Here is an 18,244-nt window from a genome sequence, read left to right on the forward strand (position 1 = left end):
CTAAGCTTTAAGGAGTGCTGAGAGTGTGTTCTAACATTATCTGGTCTTGTTCCTGTCCTGTATAAGAGACGTATTTGATGGCGCCACTGGAATCCATTATTTATTAACAATATTAAATTCCAGCAACATGCAAGTCAGGTGGCCTAATATGTTAAGGGCCATTGGGTATTGCCAGCAATTTCCAATTAGAGAACCAATCACCAAGGGGACCATCTCGAGAAAGTGTGCTCTTCTGGTATACTGGGGACTGGGAAAATTCCATGGCAACATCCATGTTTGTAAATACCTTTGCATGTGGATTTGCATACTGATTTGGTTGCAGCAATTCCCTGGCATATATCTTTCCTCAAGTCTCTAATGTTCAGCGCCAGTTTGACAGCATGTTAACAAAGCCTGTATCTATAGGCATGTGTATCAGGCTGTTATCTGGCTGGGAATGAAAACAATGAAATGTGAACAATTTAAGATAACAGATCTTTATGCCACATTTCTTGCGTCATGATCTGTGTCATGTTTGGCATTTTCTGTTGCGTAATGTATCATTTTTCAATTACATTTTCTAATTCAGTTGGTACTTAATTAAACACCTGGGAACCAAACAATTGATTAAGAAGTCGGATGCTAGTCGGTTTATTCAGCGATATTTTTATATTAATTATCATTGGGACAAAGACATTTCTATTCTCGTCTACTTCTTGTTGTACACTTTATAAACACAGAGCCACCGACCATTCCTACAATGCCAACCCTCCGTCTACATTCCCGCCAATAAGGGCCCAGGCTAATCTGGCCATGGACTCGGCCTTCAGCCAAACATGGCTAATCTATCTTGATGTGCCAGCTGACATATAGCCGGACACACATCAATAATGTATTACTCTACGTATATTTATAATGCATAAGTAGATTTGCAACACGGCCACATTTTGAACCCCCCCTTTTCCCCTCCGCATCCATTATACAGTGCTGGAGCAGATTTATGATGAGCTTCTGTCTCGATAGTGATTTGCACATATTATCATAATGCAAGACAGGTGGCGCATATACTGTATAGTCGGCCGACTCTGCAGCGCTTTCTCTGTGCCGCAGACAGACCTCTGCTTCCTGTTGCTCTTCTAAATGACATTAGCTGGCTTAATTTAATTTGGCCATGGCATGAGTTGATAACATACCTGCATTAATTGAGTTTGTGAATTAGTCATTAAAAGCTATAACTTAATCATCTAATGTTTGTGTTGACTTGCCCTGTGTGTGTGTGTGTGTGTGTGTGTGTGTGTGTGTGTGTGTGTGTGTGTGTGTGTTTGTTATGTGGTGGGGGATAATAGTTTGGTAGAAGATGGGGTCAGCAGGGAAACACACCACCATGGATTCATAGGTAAAGTTGTATGTACAGTAAACATGGTATAGTAGGAAGGTAAAGTTGTAGGTAGCCTATAGTTAAAATGGTGAAGCTGAACCTCTAGGTATAGTTAGGTGAAAGGTATAGTAAGAAGGTACACTTGTAGGAATAGTAAAGACTTGGAAGTTAGCAGGTATGGTAAGAAAATATAAATAAGGAAACAACATTGAGTGTTTATCGAGTGATTTGTGCTAATGAAGGGTCGCTTCCAGTACCCTGGGAAATCAACCAGACTGGTCTGGTAGCTGGGGGAGGGTTGCTTGCATCAGCACCGTCCGTGTGATGTGGCCCTTCAGCACTGGTGCTTGATGGCTCACCGTAGTGACAGGCCTGAAGGGAAGGCATGTATAGTTGATTAGCAGCCCCATGTCTTATTCATCCTCCACAGGTTCAACGATGAAGTCAAGCACATTAAGATCCTGACCAAGGAGGGCTGGTTCTACATCGCCGAGACTCGCCTGTTCAAGTCCCTGCTGGTAATGGTTCTGAACCCACTCCACCTTTTTCTTGCCCCACCGCCGCTGACATCACGGCTCTTGAAAACTGCAGTCCAAGTGAATAGGGGTCGTTGGAGACAATTGAGCTAGTTTTGAAGACCGAAGAGAGTTTTGTAAAGCATTGCATCAAAGTTGCCATGCCATTTCCTGAAATATATTTTTTCGTGAACCTGGGATGAAAATAGGTTCATGCAACGGTATTATGTGTTTAGCCTCACTTCAACTTGCTGTTTCAATGTGACTTTTATAATCGGATGCGCCACATAGTAACCCAGGTCCGATGTCCAAACTTAACACTTGAACGCGAACTCTGTCGCCGGATCCGTGTTTTGCATTTCACATTCCTGACAAAAATTCTTCCTGGTCAAAAAATCTGCTGAATTGCCCCTTACCATTTCTGTTAAAAATGGTATTAAATAATCAAAAGCCTTGACTATCAAGCGCAGTCATGCAACGGCCAACATTTAGTGGCTCGCTGAGTCCCTGACGACTTCAACAAGATTTGTGATGCGATTAAGATCCAATCCGGGCCTTTCCAGACTTGACAGTTAATGTGTCCTGACCTGATAGGATGATAAAAGTTGCGTAGAAACAAGTGTAACCGAGGTCTGTGCGTTCTTAAATGTTTATTAGATGATTGATCGATTAACGTTTTATGTTGTGTGTGTGTGTGTGTGTGTGTGTGTGTGTGTGTGTGTGTGTGTGTGTGTGTGTGTGTGTGTGTGTGTGTGTGTGTGTTTGTGCAGGATCTGGTGGAGTACTACAAGGACCACTCTCTGAGGGAGGGCTTCAGGAGCCTGGACACCACCCTGCAGGTGCCCTACCGGAGGCTGACCAATGGGGACGCGGCCAGGCCCCTCCCCCAGGCCTCCACCGGTGGGTCCCCTGAGACTCTTTCGCGTGGTATTGTTGATTTATTATATATATATTAGTGCTGTCAAGCGATTCAAATATTTAATCGCCATTAATCGCATTAATGCCATAGTTAACTCACGATTAATCGCGAGTAATCGCGATTAATCTAAAAAAAAATTCTATGCTAAATATCCCTTGATTTCTTTGTCCCATTTATTTTTCTCATTTTAAAGCTCTTATCAACATGGAGAAGTGCATCGGCTTGCCTTGTGCGAATGGTTTTTTATTGATAACAACATTGGTATATACTGATCAAAACAGGACGATGCAAAAAAAAAGCCTATAGTGCAATTAAACGATGAACATACCAACATACTGCCTTGAACATAGCAGTCAGGCTACTGCTTCTTTGTTTTGAGCCAAAGAAAAAAAAAAAAAAAAAAAAAGTATATATATTTTTTTAAATAAACGAATTGCGTAAATTGCGCAATAAAAAAATTAACGCCGTTAAAATTGGTTGGCGTTAACGCCGTTAATAATGCGTTTAACTGACAGCACTAATATATGTATAGATTATTTTTTTAAAAACCTCAGGTTTCCCTTGACCTTAAGTGTGAATGGACTGAATGGATTTATTCGGCGCATTTCGAACCAGTGTTCACTCAACGCGCTTCACAATATTGCAATCAACATTCACCCATTCATGCACACAATGACAAACCAACGGCGGTGTCAGCCACGTAAGGCGACAGCCAACTCGTCAGGAGCAGTCAGGGTGAGGCGTATTGCTCAGGGACACCTCGACACTCAGCTAGGAGGAGCGGGGGGTTGCACTAGCAACCTTCTGGTTACCAGCCAACCCGCTCTACTTCCTGAGGGGCGTTTCATATTCTGAAGGTTGGAAAGATGATAAAAAAAAGAGAGTGTGCTACAACTGTTTACTTCCGGTGAGCATTAGGCAAAGCTCTCCGTTGATGACGCATCCTTGATTAGCACGGTTCCGCTCGGGACTTGAGGAAAAGCGGGCTGGATCACTGGATAGCGCCGCGGTTACAAGAATCCGGAACGGAAATGGTTCAAGAACCAGAGCTAATTTGGTGAAAAGGGTCTATAACATGCTTAAAAAGGCTAAAAATAAAGGGCTATGAGCAACGTGATTGTTCTAGAAGATCAGTCTTGCCTTGCCGTCTTGGTCTACAGTTGGCGGGTGGAAACATAGAATTTCCACACATGAAGACATGTTCTTTTATTCTCTGCGCCTTCTCTTAGAAATCTTGTTGGATCATTTCCACTCATGTATACGGAATGGGGTCATATTAGGGTATATTTTCCGACTGGCCTGCTCAAAGTTCAAATGTATTGCCTTAAGATTTACTACATTTAATCAGTCTTATTTTTTGGGGAGGTGGTATAAGCCAAAAAGTTAAGCAGATTACGTAAACTGGGCCCGATAATATCAAACCAGTTGGAAATAATCTTTGCCTTCCCGACTCTACGAGACCGCAATATCCGGTGTCTAGATGCCCCCCTACATTACAGTAGTGGTCGAGGAGGACTCGTTCACACTGGTGCTTTCGACTGTAGTTTATGAATATCCAATCGTGATTTTCCAGAGAATGTTACTTTAGTTTGATTGTCTGAGATTGGCAGGTTTTCCACACGCATACACAACACACTAAAAAGTCTGTTAGGGTAATCCATAGACAATTCTTCTCTGATTTTATTTTGTAGTGAGTAACGGTGAGTGCAGTGAAAATTACAAAATAATAAAAATAAAATAAGAAATCCATGGAGTAATGTAAAAGTGAAAGAAGAAAATAACTTAACTAAAGTAAAGAGTTTCCAAAAAAAACAACCTACTGTAACACTGATCTCGATCCATAATCGTGGAGAGAATGAAAAAGCAGCCTAGCTACTGCTCAAGAGTGTCTGTTCTTCTGTCTGTTCTGGTGGCATATTTCCGTTTGTGATTACTGGCTATATCCTCCCTGTCGAAGAACTGGAACAGGAACGTCCCTGAATACATTAGGAATTCATGCTGACAAAGCACTTGGTTAGTTACCAGACACTCAAGTGTAAACTGTGTCTTATAATACCACGACAGCTCCGCTTTTGGCATGAGGGACACGTGAGAAATATTTATCGCTGCATAAGTGTTGAATATAATTTCCCCAGTGCTGTTTGCTGCATGTGTGTGTTTTCTCTCCCTGGAAAGACATTTTACCTGAATATTCTACTACTCCTTTCATATATATATATATATATATATATATATATATATATATATATATATATATATATATATACGTTTTCAGAATGCAATGACAAGGAGGATCAAATTGTGTTTTGTAACCACACTATCAAGTTTAAATATTTGATAAGCTTGACAAATTTGTGTTTGTTTACTGGCATTGTCGGGGATGTTTTTCAGGAGTTATTCTCTGTTTCATCCATCTGTTTCACAATCTAAGAACAGAGCAATTTTTCAGTGTTGCTCATCAATTATTTTCTCACTTTGTCACATTGAGAAACGATGGGGGGGCTTCGCATCGGTAATTAATTTCATGAAAATTAAGGGGCCACACAGAACCGCGTCTTATCTTATATTGAGAAACTGTCTTCGGTTCTTCCTGCATAGCTGTAGTGCTGCTGTGAAATGCCAAAGAGATTTTGCCATAGGGACCGCAAACAAACTGCCATTTTGTCTGTGCTTTGGAGGCTTCCGGCTGGGGGAAACCTTTACACACCTCCTCTTTGGTGGCGGACTGCTACAGCCTGAATGTTTTTTTTTAATCTGAAAGTGTTGACAGGAGCAGAGCAATGACATGATCCAACAACGACTGACGTCAACGTAGCACCTGGTAGTGATATTGATGTAACACAATTAGTACAACATGTATTTAACAAATTGGGTTTTAACTTATTTGTTTTTCTAAAAAAAATAATTGTTACAACACACTTTTGGCGTCTAATTCTTCTTTTAGCCCTAACCCAAATGAATACCCAAATCATAAAACAAGATTTTTTTTAATTTTACAGTTAGAGTGAGTTCATTTAAAAACCATCATTTTGATCCCATTTATTAATAGAGTTAGTTAGTTCAATGGATTTCGGAGATTCATGGACATGCAAATCAGTGTCATGATCCTATAACAGAGGATCGGTTAAGCGAGGCTTTAACTGTTAAATTCACAAATGTCAATTATATCGCCTTAAAATAAATGAGTCTTCTATTTGGTGGGGGTTGATTACAATTCTGGCATTGCCAGAATCAAAGGCAGATCCTGCCTTTTTTTTAGAAAATCAAAGGCAGATCCTGCCTTTGATACTGCAGGCAGGCAGATTCTGGTTGGAAACAGGAATCGCTATGGTTGGATGGTGGACTATTTGTTTGTCCTGATATTGGTATTCAATTGCACTTGAAGATGTATTAAAAAGGTCTTAAAAAGTCTTACCTTTACCTTGCTGAAAGCTGCAGATACCCTTTATACATGTCACCCTCTCCCATCACCTAACATCATGTCCTTACAACCCAGGACGATCTACCAGAAAACGAAGATAACATGAATGTACATAACAAGTGGAAGTCAAACTCAGACTTACAGTTACCGTTACCGGCAGTAACGTAAATAGCCGGCTATACACTGGAGTGGTGTTGGTCCTTTGAGTGTATAGTGTAGGAAGTAGTGAGCTCAGTGGGTTTTTTCCAATAGTTGTATTAGAGTACCCTGCATAGCGACTTGTCGCTAACCTACACAGAGCCACCAAAAGTATTGATTTTGCTGTACTCAGCTCCATTCTGAACAAACAAACAGTTGTTGTTTCGATCTCATACCATAAAGTCTTTGTCCTGTCGCACCTTTCTCCACTTCTACTCACCTCATCGCCGGCCCTCAGAGACCCCCAGCAGATGATCTGAGAGAGAGAGAGAGAGAGAGAGAGAGAGAGAGAGAGAGAGAGAGAGAGAGAGAGAGAGAGAGAGAGAGAGAGAGAGAGAGAGAGAGAGAGAGGGGGAGAGAGGGGGAGAGAGAGAGAGAGAGAGGGGGAGAGAGAGAGGGGGAGAGAGAGAGGGAGAAATAGAGAGAGAGGGAGAGATGAATGGAGAAATAGAAAGAGTGAGAGGGAGGGAGAGGGAGGTGAAGGGGAGTGTGTGAGAGAGGGAGAGAGAGAGAGTGAGATAGAGGGAGAGGTAGGTGAAGGGGAATGAGAGAGAGAGAGAGAGAGAGAGAGAGAGAGAGAGAGAGAGAGAGAGAGAGAGAGAGAGAGAGAGAGAGAGAGACAGAGAGAGAGAAAGAGGGAGATATGAGGGGGGAGAGATATGAGGGGGGAGAGAGAGGGAGATATGAGGAGAGAGTGATATGAGGGGGGAGAGAGAGGGAGATATGAGGGGGGAGAGAGAGGGGGGGAAGAAGGGATAGGCAAAGAGGAGGAGGACTATGGAGATGTCATCAATAGATGTGAACGCACACATGGGCACAAGGGTAGGAGGACCGATGGGAGCAGATGTACGGTAAGCACAGCCGGGGAGGGAGATAAAGGGAGGTGCATATCCACGACTTTAAGTTGGTAAGTGGTGATATAAATAGAGAAGGAATAAAGAAACGGTTATGGGAAAGGGGTAGGAGTGATGGAGGAGGGAGGGGGGGGGGGGAGCGGGGGAGGAAAATCGACTTGAGAAAGAGCCCCGCGAAGCGCCGGCGGGCTGCGCAGAGAGTGGCTCCTGCTAGGTCCTCATTGCCCGAGGCCCGGCACCGTCGGGCGTCCGTTCGGAGCGCAGCGCGGCACGGCGTCGCTGACAGGACATGACATTTCACTCTGGTTGCCGTTGGAGACGGCAGTATGACAGCTGCCTGCTGACACACACCTGGGGGGAGGGTTGAGAGACTGGCATTGGTCTGACAGGGGCGGGGAGGGGGGGGGGGGAGGCTGTTTGGTTACTGGGGGGACGAAATAAACGACCGAAAAAAACAAATAAAGTTATACGGGGAAAAACAAGGTTATAAAGGCGGGAGGCGGCTGGAGGCTGGTGCTCGTCGCCAGCCCGAGTGTTGTGGGTTAACAGCGTAAACAGCCAACCCGACACGCGGTGGAACAAAGCGGGCGATGGCGCCGATGTATCTGCTGGAAATATTAAACCAACCCCCCCCCCCCTGCCGCCGCTGCGACGTCAGCGGCGGCACATCTTCAAGCGTGCCAAGTTTCTGGAGCGCCTCAACCAGAGGCTCTGTAGAAACGGTGCTGCTGCCATTCACTGTCATCGCCTGCACTCTCCTTCAGAACGTCTTGACAGACCCCAGTGCATGCTGGGATTGAGCCTGGCGCCGGCACTGAACCCATTAGGGGGAAACACGATATGTGCATATGCCTGAAGAAGAAAAAAAAAATAATGCAATAAATGAATGAAGAAATAGAACAACGATAATCATAATAAAAAATAAATACATCAGCGAGGAAATCGTAATGAAAAGAAGAGAAAAACAATCACAGAAAGCAGAACCATGGAAAATCCATCAAGACCGATCAGACTTAATGTTCTAACAAAGCCAACAGAAGCCTCTCTGCCGTGGGTTTATCCTGACCGCGTGACCGAGTGTGTGGATATGGATTTCACTGTGTATTCCTGACCAATATTTGTGCTGGTGTGATTCATTTATATTTATATGTACTGTCTGTCCCATGCAGATGTCCAGCTCTAGGTAAAATAACCATGGGTGTGTGTGTAATATGCCACCTGGCATGTCTGCTGCATGTATGTTTGAATCTAGGTACCACTTGTGGTAAAAAAAAAAAATATATATTTTTTTTACTATTTATATTTGAAATTCATATGTTGCAGCAATTGGACTGATAATGCTCTGCATCATTTAAAAAATATAAATTCAACCACTGGCGTTTGGTGCTCTGTCTTCCTCCGGTGGAAAAGACGGAGCTATTAGTAGTTATTTGTTTCAGAAAAAAAACTGAGAACGTCTCTATTCCTCACTCTCCCACATGATACTTTTGGGGTTTGTTGTCTAACTTTTGCAAACTATCCCTCTCCTCTTCTTCTCAGAGTCGCTCTCTCTTCCCATTTCAAACTTTGTGTTTAGCCCTCTTATGTTCCCTCTCTCTCTGGATCTGTACGTCTCACTGTCTCTCTGTGTGTCTCTCTCTCTTCCCCTCTCTACTGCCGCCGTGGCCTGGCCCCCCCGTCGCTCACTCCATCGTCTTTTGCAGATCCTGCCATAGGCTCTGGCTTTGTACCTCCCTGCACTTCTCCTTTCTGGTCAGGTACAGCTATAACCACCTTTTCTTCCTTCCTGTGTTATCTCTCGCTCTATATATATATATATATATATATATATATATATATATATATATTGTTTTTCCTGCCTATCCCAACCTGTGCCTTTCATTTGGCCCTTGGTGTGTTGTCTTTGCCGCACGCCCACGTCCGCTGTGATCCACGGCGCGAAGGCACTCCCGTCCTCTTCATAATATCGCTCAGAAAAACGTCAGTCATAAGCGTGCGGGTGCATGTGCGATTGCGTGAGCTGTGTGTTTTTTTTGTGTGTGTGTCTGTGTGGATCATTGTTCTGCTCTGTATCTTGCGCGGTTGTGTGTGTGTGTGTGTGTTCGCGTAACAAGGGTGTTTAATTGTGTCTGTGTGTGCATGTATGTGCCGGTGACCTTGTACACTATCTGCTCGGCCCCACCTACAAGGCTGAACTCCATGCTCGACTCTCTCATCCATTCTCACGGATAATAAAAACATAAGCCTGTGAGATATTTCTGCTGGACCTTCCAACATGAAAAATGGAACTTGTACGTTCATCCGAATGGTCTAGCATTATTATAACAACGAGGCAAAATACATCTATTTCATAAGACGCATGAATATAGTGTACCAACCTACTATAGTTTTTAGTACTTGGGATACTGTCATGTTTTTTCAGTTGAATATATTTACAATGCCTAAAGCCACTTCATACAGTCCCAAAAGTGAATTTCCCTGCAGTAATAATCACCCTGTCTTTTGTTGGTGACATAAAACTTAATTTGCTGTCTAGTGTCTAATCAGTCATAAGAATAGTACAATCGTTTCTTAAAGGCGACCTATTATACCACCAGGTATGAGTTTGATTAGACGTTACAAGCCGTGAAAATCAGCCTCTTCTGACGTCACAAGATGGGCGTGTCCACCTAGATGTGCGCTGGATAGATCAGTTTACCAGCCTACCCAGTGGACTGTAGCAAACATTGCTCATCTATCCGTCATACATCTAGGGGGGGGGGCACACCCACTTGTGATGTCAGAGGAGGCCTATTTCAAGACGGCTTGTAACTGCTAATCACACTCACACCTGGTTGTATAATATGTCACCTTTAAAGAATTAGTTCCACTTTTTCCTTCCGACGTTCCATCCCTGATGCGGTCCCTACCCCCCGCCCCCAGTCTTCTCCCCCAGGGTGGTGAACACGGCGGTGGCCCGCTACGACTTCAGCTCCAGGGACACCCGCGAGCTGTCCCTGGCGGAGGGCGACGTGGTGAAGATCTACTTCAAGATGTCCAACGGTTGGTGGAGAGGGGACGTCGACGGCCGGGTGGGTACCTTAATGCTGCTCTCAAGGCAGCACCACAGACCTGCAGCCTATGCTCCCGCACAACACCTGTTTATTTATGGATACGCTGGCCTACTTTTCTCAGTCTCTACATGTGGAATGGGAGAATTTATCTTTTATCTGCTGCCGTACTTTACATGACTTGTATTTATACTCATATTTATCAGAAATCTGTGTATGAGGCAGGATTGTCTAGCTGTGTTAGGGTGTTGGGACTCACATATGAAAGGTTCTGGATATTCAACCCTGGTGTCTGTGGTCTGACCTGCATGGTATCCTTGAGCAAGATTACCCATACTTACTAACCCCTATTTACTCCTTAATTGACATGAGTCTGAATTCACTGTAAGTCATATTGGATGAAAGCCTCTGATCTTAGTAAACACATGGCTTTTCGCTATTGTATGTATGTCTTTTGTAAATGATCATGATGTTATTTGGTCCACTTATGCCCTCTATAGTTTACCTCTTAGAGTGTGAACAATTTGTAATGTTGTCCGAATGGTGAGTGTACAAATATGGGACCATACATAGTGCACTGCTTAATACCCACAATGCACTGTTAAATAAGTGTACACCTGATCATGGACCTATTAAAGAAAGGACAGCGGACTAAAACATGGCCGCCCATTCATTACTATGAAAACTGCTCAATGGCGCAGGGGAACATCAAGGAGAGATTTGCTTCCGCATCCTGGGCGCCTAGCCACGCCCTAGTGCATGACGTGCCGGATGCATAAATATTCTCGTTAACTAGCATTGTTAGCATTGTAGCATCATGAGTGAGAGGTCTGAGCGAGCACAGTCACATTGTTTACCGACCATTGAAGTACAAGTTACTAACCCCCCCGATGATTCTCTATATGTGATCTTTGAATTACACTCCTCCTGCCATCTGGACAACAATTATTATGTAACAATTATTTTGCCCAGCCGAAACAACATTTCTTTCACTACGACTCCTTTCAGCTGCCCACCCCTCCTTCTCCTGCAAAATATACACAAATAAAATAAAATGCTTTAGGTGGCGTTTTGAAAAGAAACATTTTATTAACGTACAGTTTATTAGTACATGGTATAAAGATAATTATGAGCCTATGATTGATATCCAAAAAATTTTTGTGGAGACACATTCCTGTTCCCCACTTGTATTGGAGTGAATGGGGATTTCTACTTCTGGGACTCCATGAATCAAGGGACTCGTCCACAGCCCGCTAAAACAGCTGCAATACCAGGCTTGGACACTGAGCACTAGTGGATTGAGGAAGTATGCATTGCTCCCGGGGGCTTGCACCTGATGCACAGCTTTTTCAGCCTTATATCCCATGATGCATCACCTGATTCGTCCGTAAGAGGGTCTGGCAGACATGGGTTATTTATGCAAATGAGCGGTCACAGGGTTGACTTCTGTCAGGTGTCGGATGGTTTAATGCCACCCATACAGGTCACGGGATGGGGCATGATTAGTGTCAGAATTCCTCCTATCCTTATTCCATAAGTAGTGTAATATGTAGAGTTCCCTACATTGGGAATAAGTGAGCCAGTGAGCTAATGGGAACACGGCCTTTGTCTTTGCCGTTGCAGGTGGGCTGGTTCCCTTCGACCTACGTTGAAGAGGAGGAATGAACCCGTCGTTTTCTCCCTCGACCTCGTCTCCTCGCCCTGTTACCGTGTGTGGCCGCTGATGGGCCCCCCCCGCCGCCCCGGGGCCACTCAGAGAGCACTCTGCCTTCCAAACGGACCGACACAGCGCTGGTGGCCCCCGATATCTCCGGCCATACCTTATGACCCGACTGGATCTTCCTTCCAGTCCCGAGTGGGATTCTGAGATGGCAGTGGTGTACCCTGGTGTACCCTGGTGCAACGAAGAGGGCATGCGCCTTACCCTGGACCCCCCCGCAACACCACCCCCGCTCACACGCCTACACCTGGATCTCCCTGCCGCAGTCCAGGCCATTTCCCCAGTGCCGCACCCCCCCACCTCACATGCGCCTCAGCCCAGCCCAGTCAAGTCGCTGCATGAATATTTCAGGAGCATGGCTCGCGCCTGTCCAGCAGTGCCCTGTGAGGCTGATTTACTCCAACACGGAGAGGAAATGTATAGCGCCACCCCCCACCTGAATCTGGCTGACCTTAAACAAAGCGCGTCAATCCGAGCTTGTATTATTTGTATTATTATATATATATTATATATTAATATTAATATTATTACTATGAGTGGATGTGTGCATATGGACTAGCCGTTGACCCACATGTCGGTGCAGGCAGCAGTTCTGCCCCGGCAGGCAGGGAACAGACTCCAGGAACAGTCCCTAGGCTGCTTGTCTCTCCCCTCTCTCTCCCCTGCGGGGTTAAGGATGTAATAGCAATGCAGGAGCATCACCCATTATTTATTACGGTACACGGTCTCATTGTCATTTTCCGTGATATTCACAGTTGGGCTTTTGTGCTTATCTTATAAACTGGTCGGTTTGGGGGGTATTTTATACAACGATGTGTCTGGCTTATGATTCAAAGTGATGAGATTGAACAGTGCTAACTTATTATCCAGCCTAGCGTGTGTTGTTTGCCCCCCCTTCCCACCTAATTTCTAAACGATTCATGCTAATGAAAAGAAGCAGGAGAAGTTTATTTGTATTATATTTTGCATTGGTTTGTGTTAACCTCGACTATTTCTCGTTTTGAATGAAATTATCTAATGTGGATGCATTAGATGTGCAATGCACTGCAACCGAGTACAAAGACAATGATCTCCTAACAGCATGATATTTTACATAATCATCGTAATGACCATCATTATGTATTTTTTGTCATTCAACTATTGTTAGATAGTGAATATAACTTATTGGTAGACCCATAGACCACAGCCTTCCCAATGTTGCATCGGACGGTGTGTGCAAACCATGGACTGGTCGGCAGTTTTATAATTTACTTAAGTCAAGTTAAAAAAAGGTGAAATTAAATATTCTTCCTTTTGCAATTACATCTTGCCTCAGCATGCTTTGCTTGTCAGCTTTCTCCGTTGAGTCTACAGATGTACCCTGACTCTAGTTTGCGGTGCATTGGCTCAACCAAGACTATTTCGATCTGTAGATCGAGAGACAGAAGACAGTGTATAGGCCTAATGGAAAGACATATAATAATATAGTCGTATAATAACGTATAACTGCTAAGATTCATAACTCTCTACTCTGTCCTGTATTTCTTTGCCCACAACCTCTCAAACACATTGTTGTACAATTTTCTACCCAAATACATGAATACATGTAATTGATTAATTAATTAATTAATTAATTAATTAGTGTCATTATTATTCCCAGATAGAATATTGGGTAAGAGACGAGCTGTTACTGAATCTACAACCAGCTTGCCTCAAACACAGCATGTATCAGGGTCCATGCTTCTCCTTCCATTAGAGCTGACATTTTAAGGGCAAACCAACAGCAACACCACCTATATATTGGTTTGCATTCGATCCATCCCTCTATAGGTTACATTATATTGCTAACTTCCTATTGGCTGATAAGGGTACCCAGGAACCTGCTGAGCGCCTTGGTGCGACGCAGCGGGTAGCCCTGCCCCAGAATGAAATCATCAGGAGACAGTGGGTCAGTTGTCTGGTAAAGGGCAAGTAAACCCCTGTTCAAGCAAGAAAACCAACACCCAGGAGATTAAAAAAAGTGGGAAAAAGTCGTAAAGGTTTTAAAAAAAAAAGCCATATCGGGTTCCATAGGAGTCGGTGCGATGGGGGCGTCGTCATAACAAATGTTACACCCGTTCAAGCAACCAATAGTAAACTACCACTCTCCAGACAGATCCCTTGCATATGACAAATACTTTCCCTTGTTTAAGAAGGGTGAAAATGTGAGTATGTGCGTGTGAGTGTGTGATTTTGTGTGTGATAGAGTGAGTGTGTGTGTTCCGGGTAGTGTGAGGGATTGTGTAAGCGTTGGTTCAAGAGAGAGTCTGAGCATGCGTGTAAGGCTGTGCATGTCTGTCAGATACAAGAAGAGAGGGATGAAGAGTCCCCAAAGGTCAGGAGAGTGACAGAAGAATGGGAGCGAGGAGTCCATACATCATCTTCATCTCCTTAACCCCTGCTCCCTGCCGCTTGGCCCCTCTGGGTCTCAGACTGGGGGTTAAACAGGGATTAAGTCAAGTCGGGGATGGACCAAAAATACAAAGAGCTTGCCAGCGAAAAGACCCAGACTCTTTTTTAAAGATGTGATGAATTATTTTCATAAGCGATTTATATGCATCTGTCAAATCGTAGTCGCCTTGACCCCGGCAGGTAATACTTCCTTCATTTTTTTTACAAAGACATCTGACATCAAACCCTACATGTGGCTATAGCAGAGCTGAAAGCCCATGATTCAAACTCAACTGTGTCTGATAAACATCACTATGGTGATCATGTACTTCTTTGAGATAATATCAGAGAAAATCGCTTATGGTCTGATCCCAGTCAATAGAATGTGAAGTGTGCTCTTTTATTCTCCATTTGTGTTTCATCAATTCAGGAGAAAACAAATCTCTGTTATCTACTCAAACCAGCATAACAAAATACAAGTTTAGACTGTCTGGAAAATTGTCTCATTGAATTCTCCTCCTTCTTTGGAAGAAGTTTGAAATTACACTCAATGAGAAAAAAAGAGGCAGTCATAGAAAAAAGATATATTGCATTTGAAAAGAAACTCGTCTCCAATCTCTGCCTCCCTGTGTGGCATTGCCATCTCCACCAGGGCTCTATCAGCACTATCCAGCAATTAAGATCTCAGAAGATCAAAGCACTCTAAACGTGCTAATCCTCAGAGAGCCACTGCTCTCTATTTCCCTCCCTCACCCGCTCCCTCTAACCATCTCCCTCTCTCTCTCTCTCTCTCTCTCTCCCCCCGTGCCTCAAATCTCTCCCCTCCTTCTGCACGCACTGCACTTTGACGCCTCAACGCAACTCGTTCCACCCGACTGTGGCTGAGGTGAATAAAATGTTCATTAACGTTGAAACCTTTTCCATATCCCCATCTCTAATTTGCCACGGAGAGAGTGCTGGATTTCAAACAGGGTCCTAGAATATAATTGGCCATCATGTTTACGAACATGAAAACACTTTAATCTGATGGCCACATGCCGACCCCGACGTGTTTAAGACCGTGGGAGCGCGCGCGGTCGTTGGGAGATGTTTTACGGCGCACCAATAAGGAACAGTATCGACTAGGTCCTCATAAAAAAAGTAACAGCGCAACAAGCACGCTTCCGCGAGGTGAAGCGGTGCGTTGGCGCGACGCCCGCAGCTGACGGCTTGGAGGTCAATAGCTGCTCAAAGGAGCGTAACGCGGCTCGCTGCTTAGCGGGTTGGCCATTATCATAGGAAAGCAGAGCATCTGCCCGTGACTCCCGGGGGCAGGTTTAACGAGGTGGTGCCACTCGTCGTCACGCCGACCTGGACTTGGCAGTGCCTCTCTCTCTCTCTCTCTCTCTCTCTCTCTCTCTCTCTCTCTCTCTCTCTCTCTCTCTCTCTCATCTCTGATGTTCTCTCCCCTCTCTCCCCCCCCCCCCCCTCCCATCCATTCTGAGTTTTGGCAGGGCTGCCCAAAGGGGTTGTTTGTCTACAATCAATATTGTCACCGTTTGCCCATTAGGAGGGCGTTGTTTTATTGTTTTGAGTGCAGATTTTACAAGAGAGGGGAATTCCTGAAATGGCAGCGGCTAAACGTTTGTTTGTTCCCTTATCCCTCTTCTGTTTTTACTTCTGTGTTCTTTCTAAACATGCTTCTGATTTGTTGTTGTGTTGATGATCATACACAACAACATCCAACAACCAAGAGCCAACAAGACATTTCTGCTGCACATGAATTACATTAACAATAAACAATATTCATCCTGATTATGCTTGATTAAGCGTTCTCATAGACTAACTAGTTGGTGTAAAACACTGACGGTGTAAACCGTACATAATTTCCCCAAAGGACTTTTCGCGGGAGTTAGGGGAATGATTGGTTGGCACTGGGTCCATTCCAGCCGCGGCTGATTTGCAATTTAGGTGTGGCAGTGCAAGGCCAGAGGTGCTGGGTATGGCATTGAGCAGAACAGACAAGAGCAGTGATCTTGTCTGACACTGAATACGAGAGGAAGGGATTACCTTCTATAGCTGCCGAGCCGATTGCTTCCCAGATTGTATTGAAATGAGGGTACGTCAGATTGCTTTCTGGACGTGACATGGAGGCAGATTTTCTTTATTTGAAAATATATAAATAATGTATTTTGGCTCTCTTTTAAGCACTGAGTACATCAGACTTGAGGTGTGTCAAAAAGTCAGCGGTGCACGCAGACAACAATTCATCCAAATGTCTCAAAATTCCAGTTTTTTATCGATTGTTGCCAATTAGTATGCATGTGCTTCACTGTCATGTCTCTCCACCGGCATGTTTAAACACGGTAGCCCGGCAGTGTGAAGCATAATTTCAGCCAATCACCATCAGACAGAAGCCTATCAGAGGTTGCGAAACCATTATGTCACATTTTATCCGTCTAAAGAGGAATTCTCCAACTTGCACATTTAAACCAAACCCCCCTCCGCCGGCCCTCCCTCCATCACCCTTGAGCTTACAAAATATATTACAATATAAATGTCAGCAGGAAGCTGAATAGCGGCTTCCGGAATGCTCCAGCAGGGACGAGTTAACGTGCTCTCTCTCCTATTGATTCCAGTGTTCTCTATGGCTCCCAGCATGTGCCCGCTGCTGCAAGGCCGCCGCTCAGCAGCTGCTGCCAGCTGGAGACCCCCACCGATGGCATGCTGCTCCTACCCATCCATAAAGTGCCATTCCTGATGTGTCGCTACCATAATGGAGGGCATTCAATACCGCTTTCATATTGCTGAGGCCGTATCGATCCGCTTTGCCGGGGCCCAGCGTTCCTATAGAGACGCTGATTACAGTGTGTGTGCGTGCACTTGTATTTATTGATCGGTCCCACCGGAACATTTTAATTGCACATCCACACTTTTGTGATCGATATATGCAGCTAAACTGCGCATTTAGTCTTGGGTTAAATGCGGCATGTGCTGGCGAAACTTCACATTTTATTATTCGATATACAGTATATAGTTATTCGCCCTGATCGGTGATTTGAAAAAGAGAGAGAGAGAGAGACGGAGACCGCTGGAGCTTCCCCGCCATTTGAGAAGAAGAGGCCTAAGGGGGAACACGGAAAGATACTTTGGTTTAGGACACGAGATACAGCGAGTTTAGACATGGCTGTAAATATCATGGGAATTACCGTAGCAGAAGTCAGACCTACATCACACCTGTATGGAAGGTGCAGGTGTAGAGAGCTGTAGGCCTGAGTGTTTATGACAAATGTCTCTTGCTAAATAAAAAGGTTATTGGTTCCTGCCGTAACCAGCAGAGGCAACTGTACTTTATATAACCCGTGATTTGAAAACAGCCCGGGGAGCCCGATTCAACGCGAATTTGCATCCGCCATTTTTAGCCTAAACACCATAAATATTCAAACAGTCTTCGAGAAAATGTTAAACCAGGCGAGTTTTTTAATCTTATTTTTGTCGCCGCCTCATAGACGCAATGCAGTTGTGGTATTTCCAAAAAATCTGTTTCGCTAACGCTCGTGTACTCCCAACATGACTGCCTACGTGTTGTGGAGTACTCATTCTTGAGCCAAGAGAGAGAGAGAGAGAGAGAGAGAGAGAGAGAGAGAGAGAGAGAGAGAGAGAGAGAGAGAGAGAGAGAGAGAGAGAGAGAGAGAGATTGGCAAGCTGGATATGGATAGATATTGTATTGCTAATAACCTGAGAGACATCCATGAATGCTGAGCTCCTCCTTTTCCCCGACACAGAACACCCCTGGCCGGGTCGCTGTGCAGTGCTCAACTC

At 44.4% G+C, this 18,244-nt stretch overlaps 1 protein-coding gene across 2 annotated transcripts in view; it reads left to right on the plus strand.

Moving 5' to 3' along the window:
• Window positions 1-13,338, plus strand: part of LOC115548546 (guanine nucleotide exchange factor VAV3) — a 52,425-nt gene extending 39,087 nt beyond the window's left edge. For both annotated transcript variants that reach the window (XM_030363273.1, XM_030363274.1), the window contains 4 exons: window positions 1,788-1,875; window positions 2,643-2,772; window positions 10,187-10,335; window positions 11,938-13,338. In XM_030363273.1, coding sequence (XP_030219133.1) covers window positions 1,788-1,875; window positions 2,643-2,772; window positions 10,187-10,335; window positions 11,938-11,979 — 409 coding nt within the window. In that variant the 3' untranslated portion in view covers window positions 11,980-13,338. The remainder of the gene's footprint in view (window positions 1-1,787; window positions 1,876-2,642; window positions 2,773-10,186; window positions 10,336-11,937) is intronic.
• Window positions 13,339-18,244: the final 4,906 nt, after the last annotated feature.

This window comes from Gadus morhua, chromosome 8, assembly GCF_902167405.1.
Source record: "Gadus morhua chromosome 8, gadMor3.0, whole genome shotgun sequence".
NCBI classification, from domain to species: domain Eukaryota; kingdom Metazoa; phylum Chordata; class Actinopteri; order Gadiformes; family Gadidae; genus Gadus; species Gadus morhua.